The sequence below is a fragment of the Marmota monax genome, unplaced genomic scaffold (genome assembly GCF_021218885.2).
Source record: "Marmota monax isolate L192 unplaced genomic scaffold, Marmota_monax_Labrador192_F-V1.1 WCK01_AAM20220418_F8-fsc00007, whole genome shotgun sequence".
NCBI lineage: Eukaryota > Metazoa > Chordata > Mammalia > Rodentia > Sciuridae > Marmota > Marmota monax.
In genome coordinates, this window is record NW_026692781.1 from 20549742 (window position 1) to 20572966 (window position 23225).

General features: G+C 32.1%; 1 protein-coding gene across 2 annotated transcripts in view; it reads right to left on the reverse strand.

Moving 5' to 3' along the window:
* Calcrl (calcitonin receptor like receptor) overlaps positions 1-23225 on the reverse strand; it is a 100685-nt gene that overhangs the window by 24301 nt on the left and 53159 nt on the right. For both annotated transcript variants that reach the window (XM_046447449.2, XM_046447448.2), the window contains 7 exons: positions 15663-15753; positions 15397-15484; positions 14254-14346; positions 11898-12033; positions 9500-9610; positions 9286-9398; positions 7795-7886 (listed from right to left, as the gene is read on the reverse strand). In XM_046447449.2, the coding sequence (XP_046303405.1) occupies positions 7795-7886; positions 9286-9398; positions 9500-9610; positions 11898-12033; positions 14254-14304 (503 nt within the window). In that variant the 5' untranslated portion in view covers positions 14305-14346; positions 15397-15484; positions 15663-15753. The remainder of the gene's footprint in view (positions 1-7794; positions 7887-9285; positions 9399-9499; positions 9611-11897; positions 12034-14253; positions 14347-15396; positions 15485-15662; positions 15754-23225) is intronic.

The following is a 23225-nucleotide window of genomic DNA, read 5'->3' on the forward strand; positions in this document are numbered from 1 at the left end:
CACAAATCATATATTTGAAAGGAAAGTTCATATCAGTCTGAACACTACTGGAAAGAACAGGCAGAATGCAAGAAATTTACCAGAAGAGTAAAATCAGTATTTCTATGCTTTGTCTACTGAATGGAAGCTGCAGCTGATAGAGTCATTTGACTGTTTGACAAGGAATACATATGAACTTTTTCTAATTGCTGTCTTTTGGAGGTTTCTTGTGATCCATGGACAGATTAGAAAGAGCATGAGTGTTTCTACCAAGATACTACAAGACAATCCCCCTGGAGGAGAAATGGTAGCACTTCCTCCATAAAGCCCCCTTGTTCCCTGTCCTTGCTTTGTAAAGTTTCTTATTCAATGTAAATGAGAGTGCAGGGCTGCATGGGGAAAGGCCCTGTTCATTTTCTGTGGCCAACTGCCATCCTTCCATTTATGAACTGCCTTGTTACCAGTGCTGTTTCTGGTTTCCCAATAGACAGGAAACTGAGAAAACAAGAAACAGTCTGTCTTTCTGAACCCTCATTATCATTGTACCCTAAAAACAATCAAATGGTCACCCTGTTAGAAGCAAAATTTAGAATAATAGGGGCCAACATTTCTTGAGCCCTTATTACAATGCAGGCACAGAATAAAGAGTTTAAAGTCTTTATCTTATCTCATAACCCTGTAAAATATCATTATCCTTTAATGAAATTCAGGTAAGTTGCTCAAGATCCTACTGTTGTTAGGTGATCTGTTGAATTTGAATATTGACATTTTAAAGGAAGCCATAGACTTTTATCTACTTAATTATTTAGTTGGCTGTTTACTGTTGAACACTAATCTACTGGGAACTGTTACTAGATTCTGGGGAAACTGTCAGGAATTATACAATTCAAGACCTGACATCATATTATTCTTACTACTGTGAAAAACAAATAGACATATGAATTTAATAGCATGATTCTCAATGTTGGTATGTGCTTTTTAGAAATTAAACAGGATCATCAGAGAGACAAAGACTGGGGCCTGGTGGCCGGGGGCATACTCAAGATAGAGCTAAAATGAGAGAAGATAGGAGAGAAAATTATTATAGGCAAAGGAAACACCCTGAGTCAAAGTCCTGAGCTTAAACTTTTCGAGGGGTCAGAACAAAGTGTTGTAGGACATTGTTCCCCCCATCCTTACTTCTATAGTTAAAGAAAATTAAATTTAAATAACCTAGTTTACAGAATGGCTTCTTTATTCTGAAGTTCATACTATCTTGGGTTACATTTTCTTTCCTGCCTTCCACTGGAACACTGTTTTGTATTCTTTATTTTTTCTTATATATCTGTCTCTTTGATTTAAGACCTTCTCAGTTTTTGACATCTTCACTTCCCATCTGCATATGTTAGCAGCACAATATCCAGTCATTCCTAGTTTTTGTAGATCCTAAATACTAATAGAATACTACAGTCTTGGGGACTTACTTTGACTTCTTTTCTCACATGTGGTCATATCTGTGGACATGATCTGAGAAAATTAACTATGTATGCAAAACTGAAAAAAACAGATTGTTAAATATAATTTTTGGGAGAAAATGGTGCTCTTTTCTAGTCTCTCCTTAAAATTATAAAGTGTTGAAGAAAAAGTGTACAGTTTTTGTGTCAAGAAACAGACTAACAGCTTTGTTAAAATGATTTATTGTCATTATGTTCCTGTTAAAACTTAGGCACACTGTTATGGTTTTTATTTGATTATTTGTTCATTTGTTTTGGTATTGGAGATGAAACCCAGGGGCACTCTATTACTGAACTATATCCCAAGCCCTTTATATTTTAAGACAGGACTCAGTGACTTGCTTAGGGCCTTGCTAAATTTTTGAGGCTAACCTGGAACTTGAGATGCTCTTGCCTCAGTCTCCTCAGTTGCTGGCATTATAGACATGTCCCACAGAGCCCAGAAGTACTTGTGTTTTAATTTGATTAAGAAAAATAGATGAAATGTACCATAAATAAGTTGCATATTATGAAAATATTAATACAAATGGACATATGTGACATTTAATATACACTTATATCTTTAAATCATACATTTACTGTTTAAAGTAAGTTAAACTTCTCTCATTCAGTTTCTATTTTATATTTCCATATTTGAGAGTTTCCTCTATTGGCCAGTAATACCTATTACCTTATAACAGAATGGGCTTTGTTAAAGCAAACCCATTACTTATTGCCCTCCTCTGTCATTTCAAATCTCATACTCCAATGTGGAAATAAAATTATTTTATTATATAATTTCAATTTAAAAGTTTTCCAACCAACACTCACATTACCTAATAGGAATATTTTCAGTTCTCATTACATTCAATATGAAGAAGATGATTTTTTCAGTAATTAATTGCAAATAACTAATTTGGAGATAGAATAAGTATGTTTTAAAAAAATATTATAAGAAAAATTATATTTAAGTAAGCAACAGCCATGTTAAGCTGATGGAAACCTGGAAAGTATGCACACAACAGAATAGGATGTTCATCAGGATCTTAGTGCATAATGAACTTCTAAATGAAAAATCACACCATGGAGTTAACAAAATAAGGATAATGGTGAATAGGCTTTGAGAAGTATACTATTCAGGGAACACAAGATGACTATTTTTGAATGCAGCCCTGTTAAACTTCTGACAGTGCAGATCTCCAGGTTCTGATTTACCCAAACAGACACATCAAAGTGATTTGTACAGAGAGAGTCAATGTAGGATTCCCTTAACTAGTTAGCTGTGCTCAAAATGAACTTAAAGGTTGAATCATGCATAGTTGTCAGGAGAAAAATTATAGCTCTGAGAAAGAACTATACTTGCTTTAATTAAAGATATACATGAAAGTAGAACTGTGATGACAGTTCACAATATTGATGAAATATATTCAGATATAATCTAAGAAAAGAGGTGAGGGTTTGTATCAATTGTCTTGAAAAGCATAAATACAAGTCCTTAAGGGTTATTTTAACAATTAAGGTGAGAATGCTCTGGTCTACAAGCTGGATACAAATTTTTTTTGGCTGAATTTTATTTGACACCTTTGGCAACTACCTAGAAAAGATATCATTAATTCTATAGGTGCAAATATGCAACGTGCCTTTAACATTGCTTAGAATCAGTGTCTGAAATGTCTGCAAAGATGCGTGTAGTGGTAAAGTACTTGTTTAGAATGTACCAAGGTCCTGGGTCCAAACCTTTAGTGTCACAAAAAAAAATTAATTAATTAAATTTTTAAAAAGAATGAAATGTGAGCAAAGATGTTCTTTCACACACACCCCCCACACAAAACAAAGAAACGAAAAGAAAAAGAACCTCTTTTCCTCTTTTTTCCCATACATAAATAAATAAATAAGTTTGATTAAACTTGTCTGATTAATTTCTGACTAATTATTGTCAATTTGGTTCACAAAAAGTTTTCTTCAATATTTACTTATTTTTTCATAATTATTATAACAATTTCTTTCTAAATATGGTGCTTCTAAAATGAAATACTTTGCACTTTACTTTTGTTTTTAAAAATACAAATCAAATATTATATGCTCCCTTTCATGTGAAAGAAGATAGAGACTTTTGTCTGGGTTGAAAGTAAGAGCAAGGCTTGCTATGCTTTCAGATTTTAAACAGTAATTAAAACATAATTTGTAACTAATTCCAGTAAAGTTTATTTATTTATTTTATCTAAAGGGTTCTGCTTTGTTTTTCCAAGGATTATTATGAGTAAGAGTCATTGCCTCTCAGGGCTTGGCAAACCCCAAAGTTATCTCTCTCTCTCTCTTTCCCTCCCTTTCTGTTCTCTTTCTTTTTATCTCCTGTTCTGACTCTTTCCTTTAATTGGCTCTAATATAAAACAAGTATATCTGGTGAATAGCGCTTCATGTTCTCTGTTTCTAATTTAAAGCATGGATGAGTAGAAGATTTTTCTCTTCCCTTTCTAAACACAAAATAACAAACAGTACCCTAAGTCAACATTTTGTATAGTTCTTGTTTTTTATTAGGGTGGATCAGTGACCCTCAGTTACCAAAGGGAGAAAAAAAATTTCTTCTACCAAAGACTAACCAAGGATGACTGCAGCATGAGGAGCTGGATTAAGGAGCAAAAGGAGTATGGTGATAGATTCTTGTTTTTATGCACAATGCCTTTATGTGAAACATCAGCTCATCTAGGAACTGTTTCCAGGTAAACTGGAATAAAGCTAGTGATTACTATTTCCCCTGGGTTATTTTTGGGATCTGGAATGACCTCCCAAGTCTCCTGTATTTTGGTCCCAATGCTGCAATAATGCAGAGGTGGGGCTTTGGGAAAGTGATTGGACCATGACGGCCCTAACTTCATCAGTGGATTAATCTACCGACGAATTAATAATTTGATGGCATTATGGGAAGTTGTGGACACTTTAGGAGATGGGCCTAATTGGAGGAAGTAGGTCACTGGGGATATACCCTGGAAGGGTATTTCTTGTGGGGTCTCTCTCTCTCTCTCTCTCTCTCTCTCTCTCTCTCTCTCCTTTCTGCCATGAGCTGAGTAGTTTTCATTCACCACACCCTTCTACCATGATGTTTCTCCCTTGGAGCCAACCAATCATAGACAGAAACCTATGAAGCCATGAGCCAAAATAAATCTTTCCTCCTCTAAGTTGTTTCTCGTAGGTATTTATCACTGTGACAAAAAGCAGACCAACATACCCTGTCGAGCTTAATGAGCCATTTATTTTGAGCACTTAGTAAGGTGGCTCTGATCCTTCAGTTTAGCTGCAGTCTCCCAGCTTGTTTCACTCAAGTCACTTCTACTGATTAGAATTTTAGAGTCTTAGTCTTACTCTTGTTGTTGCAGATGACAAAGGCCAGACAAACTCAAAGGTTTTATTGAAGGTCACAGAGAAGGCATGAGAAAGTCAGTCCTCAAAATCGTCTCCAAAGCCAGTTCACATCTTCATTCCACAAATCTGAGTGTGCCTACTAAGTGGAAGGTACTATGCTAAACCCTGGGATATATAAAGAGACAAAAATCTTCTGGAGCTAACTATGTGAAGTTCTTCCCATTCAACCTAGTAACTTTCCTTGTTTCAGTAGATGGCTCTGTGCATGAAGAATTAGAAGTGTCTAAATTCAAAGACTACAAAATTCTCTAATGTGTATTCAACCATAGGGTCAGCTGCATGGTATTTTGTGGTCATAAATAAGTTTGATTTATTTTTTAGAAATTTAATTTACTTGGGTATTTTGGCTTATTACATGCAAAATAAAAAGAGATCATTTAATCTGAAAAATCTTAGTTATAATCACTTTTAATTTGAAGAGATGTTGATCTCCCAAATGGTATTAGAATCTCACCCCATGTCTTCTGTAATTAATTGCAATTTTGGAAATAATAAAGGAACTTAAGAAGATTTAACTGAGGAAATGATGCTAAAGCTTGGCATGATTTAGCCTCATTTAAAGTTTAGCATCATTTAACAACACTAGGGAGCAGGCACAAAGATAAATCAGGGTATGCTAGTGATTTTGATTTTATAAGAATTGTAATAGATTCTTAAAACTTTTAAAGCAAAAATGACAACATGAGATCTAATTCAATCTAAATGGTTGAAAATGTTCTGGATCCATTGCTTGGGAATTAAATGAAGGAAGTAGATTTACTAAGGCTACCTAGGATAAGACTGGTGGTAATTGCAGTACAGATGAATTTCAGTACGCTGGTTAAATTGGGAGTATTTCAAAAGGTCTAGGAAGAGGATTTTAGGGAGAAAAAAGGAGGGAAAGGCAATACAAATTATTCCTAAATTTCCTATAAATGCAACTGCATTTCTCGAAGTGTCATGGCTGAAGATAGGTCACTCTGGAAGAAAGCCAACTTGGATTTGGAGGAGGTAGATATTACAAATTTCTTTTGAACATGTTGATTTTGAGATACTTTTAAGATGATGTATTTCAAGAGCCATAAAAAGATATATACCCTTTGACCAAGAAATTCCAAAACTCTGGAATGTAGCCTAAAATAATATTGCAAAATATGGGAAAAGTTATGGCTGAAAATGTCCATTGCAGTGTTTTTTATTAACTTATTACTGTAGATCTGAAAATTTTGTTTCAAAGTTATCAGTTTGAGAAACTTTGTTTCCATTCTTTAGAAGAGATTTTTTAAATATTTTAGACAATTATAAAAAGATTTTCTACTCCAAACCAAGCATTAATTTAAGAAAACATTTTATAAGCTAACCATGCATTCAAGTGTATAGGCATAAAATTTTAATAAGCTCTTCATATGCAAATAATGTGACATACTAATTATGAAGTCAGTGTCTGAGAATTGGCAGTTGTTTTGATCAAAAATCTTTCAGTAATTTGTAAAATACAGTATAGTAAATGTTAAATCTCTAAGAAATGTTTTCCAAATTTTAGTATAAAAACACTTTTCAACTTTGATATAATTTGATACAATTGCTCAATTAAATGTCATATTTTAAAAAGAATATAAATGTTTAATTGGTTTTATTGAAAGTAGGATTCTTTTTTAGTTTTAAATGGTGCCTAGATACTGCTATTGAAAGTATTCTTATATGGCTGATGTCAAAGATACTTAAGAAGGTATAAATTTATAAAACTGGTGATTCTGATGCAATCTCTACATATTCTAATGTTGAGCCCAAGAGGCATAATCATTAATTGTTGGTTTTTTTATTCAATATAGTTCAAATAGTTGATAGACAAATGGTTTAAAGACTGCAGTTACATATACGTAAATAAATCCTACTCTCTGATAATGTCTAAATTTGTCTTATTTTGATGTACTGCTACTCCAGATACACTTGTAGATGCTAATGCTCCAATATCATCATTGATGTTTGTGATGATAAAGGGAGAAGAGAGAGAAAGAAGACAAGGAAGAAGGCTATAATGATGACAATGGCAATGAAGACACAGTGAAATACAGCTCCTGACTGTTCATCACACTCATTCTGTAATCACTAGTGGTGATCAAAATTATGAAGAATGTAGTAAAGGTATAATATAATACATGCACATAAAGGTATAGAAGTTGCCTTACTATGAACTTTAAAACCAATTGTTGATTTAAGAAATTGGTGCCATTGCACCTTTCCCCCTCAAAAGAAATACCAGTAAATTTGAAAGTATAATCTAACTATTTTAATGATGATTCCCCCAAACTAAAAAAAAAAAATAAGTAAAGCATACTATGTTTAAATTATATTTTCAAGGGCTGGGGAAGTATCTCAGTGACAGAGTGTTTACCCAGCATGTGTGAGGCCCTGGGTTCAATCCCTGGTACCACAAAATAATAATAATAATAATAATAATAATAATAATAATAATAATAATAATAATAATAATAATAATAATAATAATAATATACTAGCTAAATTATATTTTCAATAATATATATAAACAGTAGTACCAGTATTCACACAAAATTCTGGTTGCTGTTCTACACATGTATACTGATAATAAAACTATCTGAGAAGCCGAGCAACTAAAGACCTATAACACTTGACAATTTTTAGGGCAAAATCCAGTTGCTTGTGACTCCCTTCACATTACTTCACTTGATTCTTATGTAACTAATCTACTTTGTAAAATTAGGGTTAAGATATTTCATCAATCTCCCCTCTTTATATTTTACAAAGTCAAAATAAATCCAATTATTTTAACTGATCTTAAACATTCAGTTTTTTAAACATGACATCTATATTTTACATATTGTCACCATATGACATAAACATGCAAGACTTGCATTCACCTAAGACAATTGATAAATTATAAAATAATTTTTAATGTACTTACTTGAAATAAAAGAATATGCCAAGTGAGATAAGAAGTGATGCAATAGATAATCCATGTCCAATTATGGTCAGGTAAAACAAGTTCAGTGCAGTCTATGATTGATGTGAATAAAAAAATTAGATGGATATCAATATATATATAAGCATATATATTCCTACAAGTGTAGAAGCTCAAATTCAATTGAATAGATTTTGTTCTTGAAAGCAGGTGATCTAATAGTCTGACAATGATTGCTTGCAAGCCAATAGATACATACATCTAGAATAAGGAATATCTATATAAATTTATCAAGTAACTTATCAAAATTTGTAAATGATATGCATCTTTATTTACGAAGCTAGAAACCATATTTAAATCTATAAAGTAATACTTCTATTGATTTAGGTCACGTAGAACATGAAACTAGCATTTTATATTTAAAATCAAATGCTACTAGGCGATTTGATTTATTCAGACTTAAATGCCAGAAAAGCTTTCCCCACTGGATCTCTTTTTTTTTCTTTGATAAATTTGAGGTTGAGAGGCAATTTTTAATATGGCAGCTTATGAGATATTTTGATCTATACAAACACTTTTAAAAAAAATTTCATGGTGTTTACTTTTTATTTTTTCTTCTTTTTCTGTTTTCCATTTACTTTAACCTACCATCTATATTTTATTCTTATGATTCTCTTCAAACACTTTTGGAATAAGCAGGGAGTACATGACCTAAATATAATGATAGGTGGCAGCTGTCGAGTGCTTACTATATTCTACTCTTCTAAGTGTTTTCCTTGCACTAAGTAAAGTCTTGTGAAAGCCATTAAGGGAAATCTATTGTCATCTAACTTTGTACTTTTGGGGACTGAGGCACAGAGACATTAAATGGCTTTCCCAAGGTCATTCAGCAGGCAAAGGGCAGAAAAAGAAAAGAGATATCAGGATTTACTGTTTATTCAGAGTGACAAGTTGTTTTTATACAAACATGCCAGTATAAATATATTTAGGCACTTTCTATAAAGTTTTTTATTATGACAAACTGGAATTAACTTTGATTTTAATACATAGTGTTCAAAGTGAGAGCCTAATCGAGGGTGGACTACCAGCCAGTCAGAAAAGGAAGGTCTCACTGAGGGACACAGGATTGCTTGAACCATGCTGAGCTTATCCTGTTTACTTACAATTTTTGAGGTAATTCTAGAATTTCTCCCCAAATGAGAACCCAACCCCCACATTTTTTTACACTTTTAAGGTATGTTTTCTTTGGAAAACTTGAAACCTCAATACTGAGACATTGACTTGTAAATACACTCTTACCTAACAGTACCACTTCCTCAGGGTAATGGCAGAATCAATAATTCACTCCACAGGTATTTTTTTCACTGTTCTTCTCAAATTTTATTATGAAATGGCTTTATAATGCAATGGAACACTGACTAAAGTTTCTCCAATGTTCTATTAGACAATTGTTTAGACTGCCAGTGTGAATTTCAGTTCATGACCAGCACATACCTTCACTTTCTCGTGTGTATTAACATTACACTGGGTATAATTTGTCCAGGTTCGGTTGCTTGCTGGATGTCTGAACCAGTTTCCATCTTGGTCACAAATCTTTGTAACTTTTTCTTTAAAGTGGAATAGTAAAAAAAAGAAAGCAACAATTTAATTAACCTAGGGTTTATTAGATAGGTATCAAGGAGATTTGTATATAAGTTTCTGCTTTTACCTGAAGGATCAAAGTCCTGAAAGTAATCAGGGCAGTGTTGCATTGACTCAGTTCCTGCTGCAACATCATTCCAGCATAGCCAGCCATCCCAGGTTCTGTTGCAGTAAATGCCTAAAAGGGGAAATACAATTGGAGATAACTAGTTCCTAGTTATACCCAAAGACATGAAGTCTCAAGCATGGTTTCTCACTGATGTGGAAAAAAGCTTATGTACAGAAAAAATGAACATACATGAATTTCATAGCAATTATTTGACTTTTTCAACAAGTAATTATAGGGAAAAACTAATTTCTAAAGGAGCTTTAGAAATAAGTGTGTTTGTGTGTATGTCTTTGTACCAGAAATTTTTAAAAACTGTGAAATCAGAAAATTGTATTCTTGGGGAAAGTATTTCTTGAAGCAAACAAATGAATCTATTCAATATTTCTGCTTCACCATTTTAACTCTGAAAAGTATTTATTTAGGCCCTTCTTCCAAATCTAGCTTTTCCTTCCTTGTCTTTTCAAATGGAGCCGAATGCTTATTGATGTCACATTTCTCTCCATTGTGAAGAGGAAGAATCTCTTACATTAAAAATAAATAGATATTTTTAAAGACACAGAAAAATCGACTGGTCAATTTTCCAATGTTATAACACTATGTAATCCAAAACAAGAGATTTTTTTTAAATTGTCAGATAGAGGTGGTCCCCTGAATGCTGCATTAATTTTAACATTAACATGTTTGCACAGAAACATAAGATGTTTGCAAAGAGATCTTGGAATTAATCTAGCCCCCAAGAGAGTATAAAAATTCTGATATCCTGAATGTCTAAATGATAGCAATTTGTAAGAAAAGCCATTTGGATAATCAGAGTTCTCTCTTCTGTTATTTTTAAATAGTTTGCAACCATATAATACTAAGTGAATATATTTTATAGAATATAAAAATTTTTATGTATAATTTTAGAAATCATCTCAAATGTGCCAATGTCACTGCTGTAGGAATCTATCTAATTAACTTCAATACTTTCAATATCTTTATAGCTTCAATACAGGAAGCATGAAAGGTCTAGAATTTTGTGGTGTTTGATGGCATCTGAGTAAGATATGAGTAAGTTTTTCAATGAGAAAGTTTCTGTGGCCAAATGGATTTTGAAAATACAAAGTTAGAAGAAAGACACTTCTTTATTCCAAGACTTTCTATTTTTCATGAATTTTTAATTCATGAAAGCACTAAGAAGATGTATTAGGCAGTGAACTTGAATTCATTATCTGTCATAATCAGATAATTTGTCATTGGCATATTTTAAAACATACTTTTTAGTGACAAATATAAAAAGAATATTGGTGTAGCTATAACATCCCAATACTTCTGCAAAGATTAATAAATTATGTTGTTCAGTTAAATTGAATCTAAAAGTTGCTCAACATGAAAAAATGCCTTTTTTCTTTTATAAGCAAATTAATTTGACAATTATAAATATTAATATTTTACTTTTAATATTTCATTCATATGTAAATACAATCTATTAGAACATTAGAATGTTGGGATCTTTGTTTCCCCTGATAGTTTTTAAAAAATTGGATCATCTAAATAGACTATATTTTGCTTTGTTCCACTGTGAGTTTCACATTTTATATTTTTGGAAATAACCCTTATGGCTGTCAGAAAAAAATATAGGGCCTGTTTTTGTTGTCTAATTATGGCAACTATATTTCTGTTACTTATCTTTATAGCTTCAGATCTAGACAAATGCCTGGTGCTTATTAGTCCCTCTGTGAGTTACCAAAACAATAAAAAATATCCTAAAGGAAACAAGAGCACTTAGACTTCATTAAATTTGCTAGCAAATGTACTATGCAAAGCATGAGTATTATTAAAAAAAAAAACACTTCTGTACTCATCATTTTATTATGCAAGTTATTATCAATCAGGTTGCAAAAAAAGACACAAATTACATGAACTAAAGGTGAATTGTCATTGACTTGAGACTTGTGTCATTGTATTAATATTAATACATATTTGATATTTTAAACATATTTAAACCATAAAAAGTGGTTCTAAAAAGATCACTCACATATTTTTATTAGATTTTTCTAAAAAAATGTATTGCAGGGCTGGGTTGTAGTTCAGTGGAAGAGCACTTGCCTCGCATGCATGAGGCAATGGGTTCAATCCTCACTGCCACATAAATAAATAAAATAAAGGTATTGTGTCTATCTGCAACTAAAAAAAAATTTTTTAAAGAATGTATTACAAAAGTATTTTCATAAATAAATAGTTAAAAGTGCACATATACCAGAAAACAAGCAACAAACTCATTTCAATAATAGATACAAAGAGCCCAGAATGACAAACAGGGAAATTTTTTTAAAAAATTCATCAAATGCATTTAAAATTAAATAGTCATGGTTACCTTCTGCTTGTTGAATGGGGTCCTGCATAATTTTTTGATAACATTCATACTGAGCTGTCATGATTTTATTTCTAGTAACCCCCAAATGAATTAAGTCATCAGAGAGTTCTTCTTCAACTTCTGCTGTGACTAGAATCTAAGGAATTAAAACAACAACAATGTCAAAATTGTGAAAATATTTTTTGTAGTATATAAAAGAGCAAGTACAGTGATGTTCTGAATGATAAACAGCCTCTCTGGGAGGAAACCCCCAATTTTAGTGTTAGTCACTTTCCTTGGAATTTATATTTCCACCATGTTCAGTTTCAAACAATCAAGATGGCACCAATGGCAGAGCTGGGAGGTAGAGTTGGCTATGTAGAGCCTGTGGTAGCTGACTGCAAGACAGCCTAAACATGTGTTCTGAAATATACACAGAGCTATATTCAAAATCCCTCCAATTTTACATGTTCTGTGAATGCCGGCAAGATATATTTCCCCCTATCTCCCAAACTTCAGCTTCTTATTGTAAGAGAGGATAAAGAGCATCAATTTAATAGAAGGATGTACCTAGCACATGGAAAATATTCAATATTTGTTGCTAGTTGTTATATTTTTCACAATCAAACTAATGGAAAGTTAATTTATAATATTGGTAAATAGAGTTTTTAACTGAATATACATCAGTAAAAGACTTGAAATATATATATATATATATATATATATATATATTATATAGACATATAGATATTTTTCCAATTTAGTAGAACTTTATTTAAAGAGACACTAAAAATAGTAAAACCTAGCAAAGTGGAAATAATAATATTCTCTCACTGGGTGGCATCATTCAAGTTTCACCATTACTTGGCCACTGTTTCTCATTCACTCTTTCACTCTTTTTAAAATTCGTTGAGTTGTCTTACTTTAATTGTTGTTAATAAAACTGCTATAATATGCACAGTTTTGCTATAGAAGCAACAAACGGAAATTCAGAACAGCAAGCCAATACACTTGGAAGTTCCACATAATTTTATTTTTGCAATGCTGTGGATCAAATCCAGAGCCTCACAAATAATAGACATTATACTAGACTGGTCTAATATATTGGTAGACTACAGCTCTACCATTGAGCTATACTCCCAGCTGGAGACAATATTTTTTAAAGCCACAGAACTCATTCTTCTCAAGAAGTCTGTAGAAATTGCATAGATCGATATCATTTTTATTCCTTCTTGAAATAAAAATCAGGCTTACACACTATTATAAAGAAAAGGTCACAATTCCCTAAATTACAATAACCGGATCAGTACTCTGTTACAGAATTGCCTGCAGATCACCAGTGTTGGCCTGTGTAACTCACTGGCAAGCTCAATGGAAGGTGTGAGCTGAGGAAACAGGCGTCCTTTCTCTTGAATTCTAGTAAGATAACATCTGAGAAGTGCAGAATTTAGAAAGCTTCTAGACTTGAGAGTGTTTTGAAATGTAAATGCTGAGAATGTAATTTTACTTTTTTCCTCATTGAGATTTTCCATATTTTTCTTGAGTTACTTTAAGTCTTTGTAAGGTTTGCTTGGAAACACTACAGGAAATTCTTTGTTGGCACATAGTTAGATGAGATTATATATCTTGATTTTTCATACATACAAAGAGAAAAGAGCTGAGTCATTGTTTTAAATTGAAGAAGAGAAAAATGTAAATAAAACATTTCTATAAATGAAAAAAAAATAAATGTATGAAGTCTACAGGTCTTTTAGGAGAGCAATTGATTTTTTGTCATCTTTTGTATACCACCACCTCTCCTAGCATCCTCAGCACGTGTATTGAAAGGTACACAAGAGTATGCACACACGCACACATGCACACAAACACAACCTGCCTCAAACAGCACAGATGATTGCTAATTTGAGTGAATGGAAGAGGAAACTAAAATACAATGCATGGTTCTGAATTATTTCAATCATAATTTCAATCAATTGGTAGAATGAAGAGAAATCAATGAGCTGGAATATGCTTTTTAAAAGTTCTAACTCAGAATCCACAAATCTGACTAAAAATAATTCATCTGCTATGCACAACCATACTGCATACAGCCATTCCATTTTTTTTCCCATAACTCTAATAAAACTTTCTCTGGTATTTTACACATTTGTAACATTGATCTTTCAAACTCTTCCTCTATGCCCCAGGGCTGAATCATTCTATATCTGTCATTAAGGCTAGAAGAATACATAGAAAGGGAATAAATAATTGCTCTACTGATTGGGTGGAAATGTAATTAATTTATGCATCAAATAATAACTTTAATTTCACTATTGAACTATGTTAATTATAAATATGTAGGAAGTAAAATAGATCAATCAGAGGAACTTGTACTTACCATAAAACAAGGCAAGAAAAACAGAAAATACAGGACACACTTTTTCTCCATTATCAGAGTCCAGATGCAATATGCTATGTAATATAAATCAAACTACAATAGACAATGAAAGAAACAAAATTCATCAATATTTATTAAATAAATATAGAGGGTTCTCAAAAAGAAGATTTACTTTATAGCTGTACAATAATTTTACTTTGATTTGATTAATAGTTTTGTGTATTACAAATGTTTAAGAATATGATTTAAAGTACTAAGAAGCTTAATTAAATACATTTTATCTTAATTTAACTAAAATTGCAATCAGGAAAGCTTCTTACATATATATTTTTGAGTGATTAAAAAGATCTTGCTTTCTTTGTTTTGACCAAATTGGAATAAAATTAGTGAAGTATCAAACTAAGAATTTCAAGTGAACACCATAACATAAATTTTGATAGCACATTTTATTTTAACGTTTACCTTTATTTTCTATAAGCATTGGTCTAATTTATAATTTACTGACTTTATTCATCTAAGGATGAAATTTGTTTTTGAGAATCAACATCCATATGTCATTAAAATATCCTTACAATTAGTAGAAATTATTCTTCATTATAGAAAACTAATTCTTTTTAAATCAGAAAATAAAAGTTTTCCTAAGTCATCCTCATTATTGAAATAAGATTACAATATATGAACAATATCAAAGGAAAGTATTTGTAATGGTAGGGACAATTATGAGCTAATGAAAAATGACCTTTCAAATACCACCCACTAGCTTACTTCTCATGAGAGACATTGCTGGGGTATGGTTCCCAATGTTTACTCTTCACAAGATCCAGGAGCAACATACTATTTTTTTTATGAAACATGAATTGTCATGGTATAGCCATGGACTACACTATTCTTTTAACCAAATATGTAAAACTATTTTCAAAATTGACAAAATTTCCTTAGTAGACATTTGACATTCAACTATCAGCTTAGATTTAATTCTGTTAAGAAACTTATCATGAATTTTATTACAAGGCTAAAATCAAAATAAGAAATTTAAAAACCTTTTCCATGTGGTCATGTTTTATTATTTGTATCACATGCTGTGTGTGTACAATGTTAATTAGTACATATAACCTATGCCATTAGTCACCCACCAAGACTCACCTGAGGCAGCTTTTCTTGTTAATTGTAGCAATTTCCAAATATTCTGTACTCCTCTATCAGCTATCCTTAGTTTTTATTATTAGGTTATCTTAAAAAAAATAACCAAAAAATCAGGCAACATTTTATTAATCTCAAATATTTAAAAATACCAAAATAATATATGAAAAACTATAAACCACAGTTTATGCAATCCAATAATTGATGAGCTGTTGTTTTAGTTTTTATTACATTTTACCATGAGAAAAATCTAATTTTCCAATACTTACATACACAGTTGTCTCCAGATTCAAATCACATTTTCTCTTGAATCGTATTTGACATTTTCTTGAAGACTTTCTTAAATCCAAGGGTCATGACCTAAAATATTGATTAATTTTATAATAATTTACTAGTATGTTAATGAGCCAGATTTATTCCTTGATAAATCAAATACTTCAAAGTGAATACTACTAAAATGATATTGTATTAACCTGTTCCAATTTCTAAAAAATTTTTATAATATATTTGCATTACTATAAAATAACATATTCACTTCAAGTAATTAATATTTCAGTATGAATTATAGATACATAATAAGAATCCATTGATCTATAAAGGTACATATTTTTATAGGTAAATGATTTTAAGCCTGGATATGCTCTTTTCACACAAAAAATTATCAAATTTTAGCATTTACATTTTTTTTTCCCTTTTTCATAGAATTACTAAAATATTTTCCTCAGGAATTTATAACTTAGGAAAATATTTCTATATTAATTATATTTATATCCATTTTCAATGATCCTACATAATATTGTCTTTAAAAATAAGTTTTGTTATGTAATTTTCTTAGTACAGTTTTAATTATCACTCCATATTAACAAAAATGCTAAAGAAAGGATGAGTTTTTTTTGTTTTGGATTTTTGCATACTTTTTATTAATGAGAGTTGAAGGTAGTTAGAAATAGTATTACTCCTAACACTCTCATTAGCATGTCAGTGATAACATATTAGAACTTTTTGTAAAAGAATTATAAATTAAAGCTATTTAAAATCCTTGATTAAATTCCACTCTTAAATGTGTGTTTTCAGCTGGAACTAAGGAATCATATTGAACACCTCAATTTTATGATCATTAAAACTTGAACTCTGTCATGAAGTCTTGGCAGCTTCTGACTTATGGTCTATTTTCAGCTATGTTCTATTTCTCTTGCAATATAACCAAATAATCTGCCAAGTTATCCATCATTATTTGCTAGATTAACATAAAAATATACTTTATATGTTCTGTATTCAAAATTATTTCTCTTATATATCTGTTCACAGATATATTTTATTTTAAACTGATTATTTTAAAGAGTGACATTCTTTATAATTATTCATTTTAAAACTATAATGTATTCCATAAAAAAGTATGTGTATTTAAATATTATATTAAATTTAAATATTATTTAAATATTAAATAAGACATAAACAAATATTACTATTTGGAAATCATGTTTTACAAATCAGAATTAAATTATCTTTAATTTGTACAAGGACTCAAAAAAATTAAAGGAGAAAATATTTAAAAATTAATTTGGAAATCTCCCAAACCCAACATATTTCAGAAAATTTTATCCATATTTGAGAAAATTTTGTTGCCTACCTATTAGATTTTAAAATCAGTGTTCCAAAATATCTTAGTGAAATATGTCTTGGTCACTTGTCATCCTGGCCCTAATACTTATTATTATTATTTTTTTAGAGTACTAACATCAACATTTATTTCCTTTATTGGTTATTTTAAGATAGTATTGAAATAAATTTTTAGAGTCAGAATTTGGAGCTTTTAGTTAGGATAACAGATTCATGTATTTTACTTAATTTCTCTACCCCAAATAATCTGAAAAAGATTAAATAATAAGAATCAGAAACTTTACTATGCCATAGACTGAAGAATGTCTACCAGAGTAAGATTAGGCATAGTGGCTGAGATTGGCAAGTAATTTCACATCTTGTTACTGTGTATTCCTCTGGAAGACATTGAGATCAGCCTGAACAAAACCATATATCATGAATAGATAAAAAGAGAAAAAAGTGTAAGGTCTGTGGAATTTATAGGGGTTTTTTTTATTGGTTGTTCAAAACATTACATAACTCATGACATATCATCTTTCATACATTTGATTCAAGTGGGTTATGAACTCCCATTTTTACCCCAAATACAAGTTGCAGAATCACATCGGTTACACATCCACATTTTTCCATAATGCCATATTAGTGACTGTTGTATTCTGCTACCTTTCCTATCCTCTACTATCCCCCCTCCCCTTTCCTCCCCTCTTCCCTTTCTACCCCATCAGCTGTTGTTCAATTCTCTCCCTTGTTTTTTTTTTTTTTTTCCCCTTTCCTCTCACCACTCTTATATGTAATTATGTGTAACAATGAGGGTCTCCTTCCATTTCCATACAGTTTCCCTTCTCTCTCCCTTTCCCTCCCACCACTCGTCTCTGTTTAATGTTAGTCTTTTCCTCATGCTCTTCCTCCCTGCTCTGTTCTTAGTAGGATTCATCCCTGGGATGCAAGGCTGGTTCAATATACGGAAATCAATAAATGTTATTCACCACATCAATAGACTTAAAGATAAGAACCATATGATAGTCTCGATAGATGCAGAAAAAGCATTTGATAAAGTACAGCATCCCTTTATGTTCAAAACACTAGAAAAACTAGGGGTAACAGGAACATACCTCAACATTGTAAAAGCTATATATGCTAAGCCTCAGGCTAGCATCATTCTAAATGGAGAAAAACTGAAGGTATTCCCTCTAAAATCTGGAACAAGACAGGGATGCCCTCTCTCACCACTTCTATTCAATTTAGTCCTTGAAATGCTAGCCAGAGCAATTAGACAGACAAAAGAAATTAAAGGCATAAAAACAGGAAAAGAAGAACTTAAAATATCACTATTTGCGGAAGACATGATCCTACACCTAGAAGACCCAAAAGGGTCTACAAAGAAACTACTAGAACTAATAAATGAATTCAGCAAAGTGGCAGGATATAAAATCAACACGCATAAATCAAAGGCATTCCTGTATATCAGCAACAAAACTTCTGAAATGGAAATGAGGAAAACCACCCCATTCACAATATCCTCAAAGAAAATAAGATACTTGGGAATTAACCTAACAAAAGAGGTGAAAGATTTATACAATGAAAACTACAGAACCCTAAAGAGAGAGATAGAAGAAGATCTTAGAAGATGGAAAAATGTACCCTGTTCATGGATAGGCAGAACCAACATCATCAAAATGGCAATATTACCCAAAGTTCTCTACAGGTTCAACGCAATGCCAATCAAAATCCCAACGGCATTTCTTATAGAAATAGATAAAGCTATCATGAAATTCATATGGAAAAACAAAAGACCCAGAATAGCAAAAGCAATTCAAAGCAGGAAGTGTGAATCTGGAGGTATAGCGATACCAGAGTTCAAACTGTACTACAAAGCAATAGTAACAAAAACAGCGTAGTACTGGTACCAAAATAGGCAGGTGGGCCAATGGTACAGAATAGAGGACACAGAGACCAATCCACAAAATTACAACTTTCTTATAACTGATAAAGGGGCTAAAAGCATGCAATGGAGGAAGGATAGCATCTTCAACAAATGGTGCTGGGAAAACTGGAAATCCATATGCAACAAAATGAAGCTGAACCCCTTTCTCTCGCCATGCACAAAAGTTAACTCAAAATGGATCAAAGAGCTTGATATCAAATCAGAGACTCTGCACCTGATAGAAGAAAAAGTTGGCTCCGATCTACATATTGTGGGGTCGGGCTCCAAATTCCTTAATAGGACGCCCATAGCCCAAGAATTAAATACAAGAATAAACAAATGGGACTTACTTAAACTAAAAAGTTTTTTCTCAGCAAGAGAAACAATAAGAGAGGTAAATAGGGAACCTACATCCTGGGAACAAATTTTTACTCCTCACACTTCAGATAGAGCCCTAATATCCAGAACATACAAAGAACTCAAAAAATTAAACAATAAGATAACAAATAACCCAATCAACAAATGGGCCAAGGACCTGAACAGACACTTCTCAGAGGAGGACATGCAATCAATCAATAAGTACATGAAAAAATGCTCACCATCTCTAGCAGTCAGAGCAATGCAAATCAAAACCACCCTAAGATACCATCTCACTCCAGTAAGATTGGAAGTCATTATGAAGTCAAACAACAATAAGTGCTGGTGAAGATGTGGGGAAAAGGGTACACTTGCACATTGCTGGTGGGACTGCAAATTGGTGCGGCCAATATGGAAAGCAGTATGGAGATTCATGGGAAAGCTGGGAATGGAACCACCATTTGACCCAGCTATCACCCTTCTCGGACTATTCCCTGAGGAACTTTAAAGAGCACATTATAGGGATACTGCCACATCAGTGATCATAGCAGCACAATTCACAATAGCTAGGCTCTGGAATCAACCTAGATGCCCTTCAACAGATGAATGTATAAAAAAAATGTGGCATTTATACACAATGGAGTATTATGCAGCACTAAAAAAACGACAAAATCATGGAATTTGCAGGGAAATGGATGGCATTAGAGCAGATTATGCTAAGTGAAGCTAGCCAATCCTTAAAAAACAAATGCCAAATGTCTTCTTTGATATAAGGAGAGCAACCTGGCCCTAATACTTAAAAAGGAATTTATCAACTCACAATGTATATATTCTACAAATGGTTTAATATATATAGCTTTCTTTCTTCATCCTATTCCCTAGTAATCAGGAATATGTGCTGCTAGGAGCAAGGTTGTATTTTGTACTGTGTGCTGCATTTCTTATCAACAGGGCATATCTATAGCCTTGGGTTTATCAATGGTAGAACAGCAAATTTGGGTGATATTCATTCACACAGAGAGTGAACACCTGTATTCTCCAGGAGATGCATCAACATCCAATTCCCTAGGTGATGCTATCCTATTCTCTCAACTCATCTATTCTAAAAAGGATCTATCAAATTTTCCCTTCTAGCAGACACCTGTAGTGAGTGAGTGGTCATTATGAAGGAATGTCCCCTTTCATCAAGGGCTCTCTAGGCCAATTTTGTATGGATCATGACTGGGCATGTGGGTGATGCCACTGCAAATTAGCTAAAACTCAATTCAGACTGAGTCTCATGTTAGTAGAAATAATGCCAAGATTATTCTCACAAGTATGTTTAACTGTATTCCTAGGTTTAAGTCATTGGTTCTTTTCATACTTCCGCTAAATGGCTCATTCTGTAAATGGTTCTCTCTTCTACTTATTGCAAATTTATCTTTGCTAGAATACATTTGATATTAACTAACTAAATGTGATAAATGGTTCTCAATCACTTATCACTTTCAGATGTTAAATTATTTACTGCAATTTAACTGCATGTTACCACATGATATCTAGTAGTTTTCATTTAAGTTTTGGAAGAAGCCAAGTGAATAATGAAAAGAAGTCATTAAGTGATTTAGTCAGCGGGTAGACTTTTTCAAGGGGAATAACATTTACTTAGTATGAAAAGAAATTTTCAGACCTGAGGAAATTCTAATTTATACTCCTACTTGAAATTGTAATCATAGTGGTACTAGGAGTAATTACTTTTATCATGCTAGTACTAGTCTCATGGATCCTGTAAGTTTTATTTTTTATTTTCCCTTCCCAAATTTAATAAAGTGAAAGAGTTGGTTCTACTGCAAAAAATGTGATTGGTTTGTTTATTGTATAAACAGAATAATACATATATATTCTTATTTGTAAACATGCTCTATATTTCCCCCAAATCTTCAACATTAACATTTAAAAAAATTATTTATTTCATCACAAAAACAACTTTGAGAAATGAAAAATGTCTCAAAAATGAAATAACTTTTGAACTAAAACTGCTTAGGACTGGGGATGTAGCTCAGTGGTAGCATGCTCATTAATATGCATAAGGCCCATCCCTAGCAGAGGGAGGGAGGGGAGAAGAGAGAGAATGAGTTGATATAGAGCTGCCTAGGAAATCAAAACACTTTTTTAAACTTACCATTCCTTTGAACTTCCATGATTCACTCTACTTGACTATTTTTTTTCATTGATTTACTTTTTAAATTCTGAAGTTTTAAGAGGGTTAATCATTCTTAACTTACTATAGTGTATGTTTTATGATTTATTCTACACAAATATTTTATTCTACACAAAAACAGTTGATATGGTACTAATTTATCAGAAGACAAAAACATAAATTTTGTACATGCATATCAAAACATACTTTTAATTATTTTTCTTAATAATAATTCTTATCTTTAATTGCTACCTAATCCTCATATTTAAAAGTATGTTCACTCTAAGATTAAGAGAAAGAAAAGTTTCATCTTCTACTTTTCCATTTCAGAAATGTCTTAGATTTTTATAGGCCCGAAGCCATATTCTTTTTTCCACATATTTATCCATTTACCATAAACTTAGCCAACAGAAGCATTTCTCATACACATCTAGTTTGCCATAGTAGCCTGAATTTTTGTGTAAGCAAAGATGAGCATGCCTTCCCTTACTTATGGTTTATTATATAAGCTGCAATTCTCCTAAATCAAAACAAAGGATAAACAGTCTTTTCTGATCCCAATATTCCACACCTGCATTGCAAATGGAAATTTCTTCTTTCTACACAATCTATCATAGATTGTATCACTGAAAAAAAAAAGTCAGGGTGTAGAAACCTGGTTACCTTTCATTTTCTTCTCAATGTTTATTTTTGGCAAAACCTCATTCTTTGTAATAGAATTATTATTGCAAGTTACTAACTGACTTTACTTTTAATAGAGTCTGAAAAATAAATGTCAGTCTAAGGTTTTAATGCTTCAGTCAAACACCGCCTGCAGCGCCGCTCACACTTTCAACAAAAGCAAAATAAAGAGGCTTCTCTTTTTAAAGATCTGTTACTGATAAAAACAAAACAAAACAAAAAAACACTAAAACTATATTTCTTTTGTTTTATGTTATTTGAGACATATTATTTTAGGCTAAATGATTATTCCTCAAAATGTGAATTCATGGGTCACTTGAATCGTAATCACCACCAAAACTTGCTGAAAAATGTTAGAATGGCCAGACCAAAACCTCTATGAATTAGAATATTTAGGAGAAAAACTTGGGAGTCCACATTTTTACTACGTTCCCAAGGAAATTCTTGACCTATCAGATTTGAAACCCATAATATGAGAGCATCATCCTTACTGGGTCATGCTGAAACCTGAATGTACTTATAATTATTTGTCTGTAGGGACTGGCCAGACCATATTTAAAAGGAATATCTAGAAAGAATCCAGCAAAATATTCTGCAATGCTCCCAGGCATGACTACTATCCTAGAACTCCCAGAGCAAGTTATTTAAATATATACTTGAAAACATAATCACATAATTATTTATTTGTATGCCTGTTTTGTCTAGATTGTGTACATAGTAAGAATAGGGCAGACATCATAGTCATCTCTGTGGCTCCAAATCCTAGCAGAGTGACTGCAGAAAGAGGGCATGGAGAAAGTATTTTTTGAGTGGATTACTTATCAAGTGACTTTAATCAAATTGTAGAAACCTGATGTTTATAGGTATTCTTAATTCTCCCAATCATATTATAATTTTTGAGTCATTAAAAAAATGCAGCAGATGCAACAGAATGAGAATAAGCAGAAAAGCTTTGAAAATTTTGAAAACTTTGGTAACGTGAGAAAGCATGGATCCATTGTTCATGGTTCTGTGATATAGGAGTGCACACGCAAAGACCCATAGAGTCCTACAGGGCCTCTAACCTGATAGCCAGCAAGGATATGGGGA